The 10,343-nt window shown below is 41.3% G+C and overlaps 1 protein-coding gene across 1 annotated transcript; it reads left to right on the forward strand.

The window, feature by feature from the left end:
- Positions 1-661: 661 nt before the first annotated feature.
- On the forward strand, positions 662-4,334 carry LOC104450636 (shikimate O-hydroxycinnamoyltransferase). Its single transcript, XM_018875939.2, has 3 exons — positions 662-786; positions 2,140-2,612; positions 3,423-4,334. The coding sequence occupies exons 2-3, from the start codon at positions 2,187-2,189 to the stop codon at positions 4,332-4,334; spliced, it is 1,338 nt and encodes a 445-aa protein (XP_018731484.1). The 5' UTR covers positions 662-786; positions 2,140-2,186.
- The last annotated feature ends 6,009 nt before the right edge of the window (positions 4,335-10,343 follow it).

A 10,343-nucleotide genomic window follows, 5' to 3' on the forward strand; every position in this document is an offset into this window, starting at 1 on the left:
AAGGCCCAATAACGGCCCATGGGCCCGTCCCAATTTAGCCCTCTGCCTCTCGCCCTATGAAAGCCCAATCAAAAGCTCCAGCCACAAAACCACGTACTTAGATATGATTTTTAAAGTGATCAAAACACTCATGGATGTGCCAATTCACCTTTGTAAACTCACTTATAGTTAATAAATCCTCATATCCTAAGATGCTCCGGGTGCGTAGCCCATTTCGATATGAGCAAACCACAACTCATCATGTCGCCCATTTCCATATGAGCAAACCGCGACTCATCATAACGATACAAAAGGATGGACGACAAATGTAAAATAAATATGAAAAAATCATTTACTCTTTTTCCAAGCAATTTTATCAGGTAATCCTCGACGTGTTTGTTATGTCTACAGAAATCCGATTCGAGAACTAAATCGAGAATCGCCATTTATCGCTTCGGAGACCCACGTTTTGGGACCAACAACGACAGCCATGTGAACGAACCGACACGTGCGTCCATGCATTGGGCAACAATCCCAGAGCAAGGACGGGTGTTGGGCGTTGGTGGTGAAGACGACGGATCTTAACGCGAAATAGGCCATGGACTTGGATCTACCGAATGATAAGAATGCCTCTGAGATTCAAACATAAATCACTTTGCCTCAGTTGTATGTAAACCTCGCCTTTTCTTCGTCAATTGAAAAAACTCTATCTCTCTCTCTCTCTCTCTCCCCATCATCCTCTTGAGTTTCTTCTGCTCTGCAGCACCGACAGCGTTCGCCTCCATTGAAGCTCGCAGGTGATTCTTGGTATGTTCGCAGCAAACACTTTGTGTAAGCGGACAGCTCTTGCGTTTCTCCCTTTATCTTCCTTTCTTCGCATTTCATTCGGACCCGTTGTCGGTTGCCTTGCCGCCGTTTCGTAGGCAGATCACGTCGAGATATCACTGGTGGTCGATGCCTTCAACTTGTGTTTGTTTGTTTATTTTTTTGTTTTTCTTTTATTTTTTATTTTTTTTTTTTTTTTTAAGGAGAGTTTTGTTGAGCATGGCAACGAATTTGTGAGTGAAACTATTGCAAGAATTTCCATTTCGTTTCGCATTTTTCGACTCGAGTTGACCTGTTCAATGAACTCCCAACGCAGTCTTCCTGTTCCAGCTATTTCTTTTCTTAGAAAAATGTGAATTTTGATTAGTGGGGGTCTTGTAACGTCTTAGTCAACTCACGATTTTAGAAAAAAAGAAAAAAACTCACGATGAATAAACACCCATTTGGTTCAGCTTGGAAAAATATCCTTAGAAAAATGTTTAAAAGGTTTTTCGAAATGCAAATAATATTTGATGAATTGATAAATAACTTTGGTTTAAATGTCCATCAATAAAATTGCATTTTATAAAAGACTTTTACTATTTTTTTTTTTTAAAAAAGTTTTTAACTTTTTCTTTTGAGTTCAGCGATCATGGCCAAAACAACTGCTGCCGGCTATTAGGTCTGATCGCCGAACAACATCGCCTAAGTAGGTGATGCCGCCTAGGTCGCGGCGAGGCAGTGCTGCCTGAGATCACGTGGGCCCCGAGATCACACGGCCCAAGCATCGCCTGCCTCATCGTGATCAAGGCGGCGGTCGTTGGTGCGCGACCCCAAGCAAGCGTGAGGGTCGAGCACATGGAACGAGAGAGACGTGAGGTAAAGAGAACATGAGTGAAGAGAAATGGAAGAGACATTTAGATTTTCGTTTTATAAAAGGGCAAAAAATGGAATTCACTTAAAAATAAGGACAAGATGCGCAACTAACATACTTTTATTAGACCAAGGAAGTAGCATTTCAAAATGCTACTTCTCAAGTCACCATCAGCCTTCCATTCCTTTGGAGTCCATTGAAAAGGCTTTGGAGTCCATTGAAGATGCAATCGCATCTTCCCAAAGCCCTCAAAAAAATGACTGAAACACAATTGCATTTGTTCAAATCCTTTTAGAATCCCAAAGCCCCTTTTAAATACTAAATCAAATGATGCCTCACTCGCCTCCAAAAAACACACGTCATAAAGAAAGCTAAGCCAACCACTTGGTTTCTACCAACTTTCTAATGGAGACTAAGGTATGAAAGCTCAATAAAGACTTGATTTCTTTTAACGTTCTTGTTTCTCTAATGTGTTGTTGTAGTCTGGCATCCTCCGGTTCGAGACACAAATTAGCATAAGGGCGCTCGGATGACATCAACGTTTTCAAGAATGATAATCAATGTCAAAGGGTCGACTATGGTACGTCCGGCTGAGGACACGCCGAGATGTACCTTGTGGAATGCGAACGTGGACTTGGTGGTCCCGAGCATGCACACCCCATCCGTGTACTTCTACCGACCGACTGGGTTAGATGACTTCTTCGATTCCAGAGTGCTAAAAGAGGCGCTGAGCAGAGCCTTGGTGCTGTTTTACCCATTGGCTGGGCGGTTGAAGAGGGACAAAAATGGCCGAATCGAGATCGATTGCAATGCCGAGGGCGTGCTGTTTGTTGAGGCGGAGACGAGCTCGGTGGTCGATGATTTAGGGGATTTCGCGACTTTGGAGCTCCGAAAGCTTATTCCGGCTGTGAATTACTCTAGTGGGATATCCTCAGACCCTGTTTTGGTGCTACAGGTGTGATTTCTCTTTTGATTCTGTTCCTAGAATTGGTTCATTCTTTTGCTAATGAAGGTTGACTTAATGTGGTGAGGATGGATTCTTATGAACTCTTGATGATACTCATGAAGATTCAAGATCAGTAGGATTATCAGATAGAGATAGCTGAAATGACGATTTGGAATTCTACAACCGCAATTGAAGTGAAAACAAAAGTTGATCAGTTAAAACTGGTGATGACTAATTTCTTACGAAGGGCAGTCCGTGTCTAGCAACAAACGCGAAAGTACTTAACGTAAATATAATTTGTTTTCACGAACCATAAGCTCTTGGATGTCCTTGTGCCCATGTGCTTCTCATCATACTTTATGAACTTTTGAAAGAACCTTGATTTTTGACAGTTGTGTTCAATGCTCAGAGATAAAATCTCTCCCATTTGAAAAGTACAAGCGAGGGATCCAAGTCGGTATCTTGTACCAACTTTTTGGCTTCTTTCAGCTATGGTTTTATTAAACATCTTAACTTCAAAACATTGAAGAAGACCTTTGTCTTTGACTCAGACCAGAGATAGTACATGCCAGCAACAATTAAGGGTTTCAGATTGGTGCCTTTAGTTTGCTTCTAAGTTGAGAGACCTGGCCGAGCTTTCCTGACTCTAGGAATTCATGCATCAAAAACAGACCAGAATTTGACCCTACTATGAGCAAATTGATTTATCAAGAGTAAGCTGCTTGCAAGCTAATGTTTGCAAGCAGTTGCCAGTTCATCAAGTGGTTGCGTTCAAATCAGATTTTGGCGTTTTTAATTTCGATTGTTTCCTTTATATAGGTTACATACTTCAAGTGTGGGGCAGTTTCGCTTGGTGTTGGAACGCAGCACCATGTGACCGATGGTTTTTCTGGTCTACACTTTCTGAACACATGGTCTGATCTGGCTCGTGGACTTGACGTCAAGCTCCCTCCATTTATCGACCGGACCCTTCTGCGTGCCCGTAGCCCACCACGGCCTCAATTCCCTCATATCGAATACCAGTCTCCACCTGCATTGCGAGTTTCTCCTGAAACTACTAATTCAGCTCCAGATAGCTCTACTGTTTCTATTTTAAAAGTTACTCGGGAACAGTTAGACGCCCTAAAGACACAGGCAGTATTAGAAAATGGAAACACCACTCGGTATACTTCCTATGAAATCTTGGCAGGTCATGTCTGGAGATGTGCGTGCAGAGCACGCGGACTTTCTGATGATCAAGACACTAAATTGTTCATTGCAACAGATGGACGGATGAGATTGTCTCCACCACTTCCGCAGGGTTATTTTGGCAATGGGATCTTTACAATCACACCAATTGCTGTTGCAGGCGATCTCATATCAAAACCAGTATCGTATGCGGCACAGAAGATCCATGAGTCATTGGCGAGAACGAACGACGATTACCTAAGATCTGCCCTTGATTACTTGGAGCTCCAGCCTGATCTCTCAGCACTGGCTCGCGGGGCACATACTTTTAGGTGTCCAAACCTGGGCATTACTAGTTGGGTTAGGTTGCCCATCCATGACACAGACTTTGGTTGGGGCCGCCCTATCTACATGGGGCCAGGCGGGATTGCATATGAGGGATTATCATACATATTGCCTAGCCCAACCAGTGATGGGAGCTTGTCTGTTGCTATCTCACTGCAAACAGAGCACATGAAACCGTTTGAGAAATTCTTCTACGACCTCCCTGGTGAGTCACCATGAAAAGGTGCAAGCTTGACGACTGAACGGTCGGTTTCTAATACCGATAGAGAAGAACTTTCTTCTTTCCTTTTATCTAGTTTCCTCAAAGAAATCTTTTGGGCATGTTATTCATTTGTCATGCATAAGTGCACCAATGCAGCTGTATGCCGCGATGGGTCGGGTGCATCGCACAGTACTCAGAGAATTTATACTATATTTTGAAGTTCAATTTATAATATATAGCTAGATATGCTTTTCTGCTTTTGATTCCTGAGATCTATCGTCATGGATGAGGTGTTAAACAAGGTGTCAATGAACAACTCGACCAGAGAGCTACTGACTCCGTAAGTTCTACCAGGTCTGTGAATTATGTCACTTTCGCCTGCTGAAATGCAGATGCATCATTGAAGTTGGATATTCTCGAATTTGAACGTGTTGCTTTGCCTTCATTTCTAAGATTGCCTTTAAATACCGTATGGTTGGTTGAGCTTTCCCTGTGATGACTTAAGAAGCGGTTGGAGACTCGGCCTTAACCATCAGTGGGACCGGTAGGTCTAAAGAAAAGAGAGCGAGAGAAAGAAACCTGGCATGACGAATTAAATCATCGAGGTTAAGAGCTAAGATTCGTTTCCCTGAAAGTTCTGCTCATCACACAAACAACCAACTGCCAAAACTTCACTAGACTATAAAAACAGCCAAATTCCCGAAGAAGGCAATATTGACAAGCACGAACGTGAGGCCGAGAACGGAAATGGTCCCAAATTAAAGGTATCAACACGAATCCACAATTGAAGCCTTGACCTCATTTCTTAAGACCTACAACATCCATGCTTTGGAAAGGCTGACGCTCATGTACAAAGGAACGGTGAGATGCTTCTTTAAGGTCAACAGCTGACGCTGGTGTTTGCCAGAGGAGGCGTTATTTGTGATCTGCCATGGATAAACTTGAAGTGCTGCGATATACCAAACGATTAAAGGCATAAGATCGCTGGCATTGGAAATATTTTCACATTTTAAGAGCATATTCAGGTGCCAGATTGTCTGTATGTGTAAAACTTCATCACTATCCTTTCAACTCAGAACCCCCTCAAACCACCAAAGAGAATTAACACAAAAATTCTTCCTACTAATGGTAACAGCTAATTTGCGAAGAAAGAGAAAGGCGAAGATATCAATGAATCTAGAAGCTCTCACTTTGGATTGTTCAAGGCCTACCGACATGCTTAGAGCCTTTCTACATGCGTGAGGAGAAATTGATCCCAGTAACAGACATTAACCGCCATGTCATTGCCCGTGACAAATATTGCCTTTTCCTTTCATTTCAGCTTTTAGGCATTATTTGTTTCTAATGTTCTAAAAGAGATGGCGTATTAGATAGCAAAGAAATGTGAAGAGCTAACCGGGATAACTCTTTGTTCGCTAGCGTACTCTTCAAAGATAATGAAGGTTAACCACACAACTAGCAAAGTTCTACACAGTCCTCTCCCAGTTCTTCCTAAGTTAAGTGCAAAACCTAGAAAATGACTATGTTGATCAAGAGTATCAAGTAGAAATCTAATCTTTCGAGTATTATACATAAAGCTGGGTTCAAAAAGTAACTCTAAGGACGCACATGACAAAATTTTTGTTTCTCTATGTGACATCCTGAATTCTTCAACCTGCTTTCTACTGAATTAATCGGGCATTTCATTAACCTGTCTATAAGGCCATTCTCAGAACCGATCACTCTCGAGATAACTAGATTAGCTGGAGAAGCTATTAGGGACTTTAAAGCAAATAGACTTTAGAATTCAATCAAGAATCGGTTTCTCGACCGTGCTTATCTTTAGAGGCCGTTACGGCACAGTTAAAAAACGATTTGAGATAAGAGATAGGTCTGTTCGACTGAGATGTGCGACCGATTGTGGATGACTCCACTACATTGGAAAATTCTCGTCGATTGATACTAATCTGATTTTAGTGTCGTTTTGGTACCCTGTGTCCGTAATTGAATTCTCGAGATTTTCACGATAATCAAGAGTCGCCAATGTATTGAGTGGATTCAAAGTCGTTCGAAGAAAATCGACCACGGGTCATTTGCCTTAAAAAAGTTCTAAAAACTTACCTGGTAGTCTAAGTCACGCTAAAAACGCGCCAAATAGAAGTTAACCGCCAATTCAAGTCCAATTTCAAAAATTGAAGATTCTATCATGTCACAATAAATTCTAGAATCCACAACTCAGTCTTAGAATATTTTTCTAACAACCGACACTTTTTGGGAAAAAGTCATCGTCGGATCGTTTTTGTGCAAAAAATGCCGAAGATGGTTTTTGGTTGTAAAATTGAGAAGCATAATGGAAAAAATGCCGGGTTAATCAATGGATGACCAATTGAAATTATAGAAGCCAAATGAGGATGATTTGAGATAATTCAAGTGTGGGAACCCCCCACAGGAGGGAGAACCTCCCAGGGGTGAGAGTCCTCAAGTGGGGGCCCCGTATCCCGCCTCTCAGGGGAGAAACAATTCTGAGAGGAGCGAGGGGTCTACGGCTACCGGGGTAACGGTAGGTTCTCAGCGATGAGAGCGGTGATTTGGATCCTAACCGATTCAATTCGATGGTACCCAAGGACCACGTAGAGGCTTCCCTTAAATAAGGAAGCCCATGCCTCCAGCTGGCTTAGATGCCAAGATGCGCCAACTCATCGCTGGAGGAATGCCCTGAGTTACCCCGGATCGTTTTTGTGCAAAAAATGCCGAAGATGGTTTTTGGTTGTAAAATTGAGAAGCATAATGGACTCATGGGTGAGGAAAAATGCCGGGTTAATCAATGGATGACCAATTGAAATTATAGAAGCCAAATGAGGATGATTTGAGATAATTCAAGTGTCAATTGAGAGGAGATGATGCCAATTTCGTAATCCCCCTCATGCCTAGCCAAAATGCACCATTTGAGGGTTGTGAGAAGTGTTGGTGTGGCTCAATGTAGGCCAAGGGATTTTACTTGGTCAAGAAGGATTTTGGGGGATATTTGTTATGGAAAAATTGGACCAAGGGCCCCTCCATCCCTCCTCATCTCTATCTCTTCTCTCCCTCACCCTCACTCCACCGTTCACCTCCATCCTCCATTCTGCTTCCATTTTGATCTTAGAAGAAACCCAACGACTGCCCCCTCATTCACGCGTCCACCGAAGACACCAGCATCTTCGTTCCTTCTGTTGGAGAAATCTTCTTGAAGTGTTTTGAAGTTGACAAAACGTTTCTATCGCCTAGTCTCGAAGGCTTGCGCCGACTCGCCGTTTAAAGTCTCGAAGACCTCCGGACAGCCAGACTCAAGACTCAAAGTCTATCCTCATTGACAGTCTCTAATCCGTTGAAGAAAGGTTATCCAGAATTGGATGTTTTGTTAAAGATTTAACTTCATCAACTGGAGAAGATCTCGTGGCTGGAGAAGACATAACGGAGTCCTTTGATTGATCGAAGATTGACTCGATAATTGAAGATCCGGTGATTGCCTAAATATTATTGGAAGGTTCTGCTTATGGAAACCGAGATCCTGATTGTATGGGCGAACATGATTGATGGGCTATCAACACGTTCCTTTAATAGCTTGAACAATCTTCCTAATTGATTCTGTCCAACGGGTAGATTGGAGGAATTCCTTTGGTAAGTGCCAACGGATATGATGGCATAAAGGAGTATATAAGGAAGACGGTCTTAGTTGTTCAAGGTGTGCGTGATAGAAGAATTCCAAAGTCTGAAGCTCCTTTTTGTTTAGACAAATCCTTTGAGCGAATACTTGTATACAAAAGAGAGTCTATATTTGTGAGAAATCTTGAGGAGGTGTGGTAGAACATCTACACTGTGGAATCAAGGCAAAGCTGTGCTGTAACTTCTCTTTTGTTCATAGTGGAATCCAGCCAATAGGCTGTCACAAGAAGAAGTGGACGTAGGCTTGATATAAGACGAACCACTATAAACCGCGTGTTCAATTTTCTCTTCTCTCGCCCTTACTTTGATTAACGTTTCCTTCTACTTTGTCTAGTATTGTGCAATTGTTGAAGAAAAATCTTTTATATACCTATTCACCCCCTCTAGGTACTCATACTAGCAATATCAATTGGTATCGAGCACATGTACTTACTTTATTTGAAGTGTTTTACTTCGAGTAAAAGATCCATGGCTAGTATGCTAGCACCAAGGGCTGATGGAAGGGCAAAGCAATACCCGCATACCACCCTACTTTGATGGAAAGGATTACAACATCCGGAAGAACAAGATGAAAGCTTTCCTTTGATCAAAGGATCCTCTCGGAATGGGACGTTGTAGAAAAGAATTACTCCTACCACCGCATCGCCCTCGAAAGAGGAAAAGAAACTAATGAGACTAACGGAATGACTCAGAAGAGATAATCAAGAGACAAGCACTCGATGCAAAAGCAATTTATTCTTTATATTGTGCTTTGTCACCAACTGAATATAATAGAATATCTTCTTGTGTTACAGCAAAAGAAGTTTGGGACAGATTGCATATCACCTATGAAGGAACAGATCGAGTGAAGGAAACAAGAATCAACATTCTTCTCGGTCAATACGAAGCCTTCGAATGAAACCGGAGAATCTATATCGACATGTTTAGTCGTTTTACGTATATTGTGAATGGTCTTGAAAATCAAGGTCAACCAACTTCGATCCCATGAAGGTAAACAAGCTACTTTGCGTGGACTGTCCAGGGATTGGAATCACATAAAGACTTCGATAAGAGAGACGCAAAGAATTATGCCACTATTTGTCGACGAGCTAATTGGAACTCTTCAGTCTTATGAAGTGGAACATATCAATGAAGATGAAGATCCAAAAGGTAAGAAATCCATTGCATTAAAATCAAATGATGATTCTGATGATACGTGATTAGAAGAAGATATGGACGATGAGGAGCTTGCTCTCATGATAAGAAGATTCAGAAAACTGAATAGAAAAGGAAGAAGGTTCAACTCAAAGAAACAAAGCTTTCAAAGACAAAGCAGACCAAGTCTGTTGATGATGATGAACCAAACAAAGACGTAGTCCGTTTGAATGTAAGAAAAAGGGACACATCGACCCAACTGTCCTCTTCAAGAAGAAGAAAGGAAAAGCTGAAAATTTCAAAAGCTCTCAAAGCCGAAACCCGGAGTGATACGAGTGTGAAGAAAGTGATAATGAATATGCCAATCTATGTCCGATGGCACACCGACTCGGACTCTGGATCGACTCGGACAAATGAATTTGAGGCAAGTAATTTTAAAATTCCTGTCAAAGTTTCTAAATACATTGATGAACTGTGTTTTAGTCTTAAGACTTCTCTCAAAAGAATTTCCAAACTGAAAAGGAAAACTCAGCTCTAAAACAAAAGGAAAATGTTTTAGTAGAAAGAGTTAAAAGTCTAGACTTGACTGTTTCCACTCTTAAAGAAAATGAAGATAATCTTTTAAAAGAAAATGCTCTTTTAAAAACAGACTTATCAAATATTTCAAAGAAATTTTCAATAGGGTCTGAAAAACTTGAGAAAATTCTTTCAGCTCAAAGACCTTACTTCAATAAGTCCGGTCTAGGTATGACAGCGAAACAATTCCTTGATTGATTTTCCTAAAGTAAAAGAAAGAATTAAGAAAAGACTTCGAGAGAGGCTTACAAAAATCACTTCAAGAAAGTTTTTGTAAAATCAGAGGTAGAAATGCTCTCAAATGTTCAAAATGCAACAGTCCGGATCACTTTGAAAAAGAGTGTCCTATGGTTTGGAAACCCGTTAAGAAAATATGGGCTAATACCGCTTATGTTACTAACACCAAAGGACCCAAGAAAGTTTGGGTACCAAAGAAAGCTTGAGACTCTATTTTAAATGCAGGTCACCATCAAGAAAAAGGTAAAGTGGTATCTTGACAAAGGGATGCTCAAGACACATGACAGAGACTCAAATTGTTTTATAAAGTTTGCTCAAGTAAATGGTGGAAAAGTTTCATTTGGAGGAAACAACAAAGGAAGTATTGTGGGATTTGGAACTGTGAAAATTGAAAT

This window comes from Eucalyptus grandis, chromosome 1 (genome assembly GCF_016545825.1).
Source record: "Eucalyptus grandis isolate ANBG69807.140 chromosome 1, ASM1654582v1, whole genome shotgun sequence".
NCBI lineage: Eukaryota > Viridiplantae > Streptophyta > Magnoliopsida > Myrtales > Myrtaceae > Eucalyptus > Eucalyptus grandis.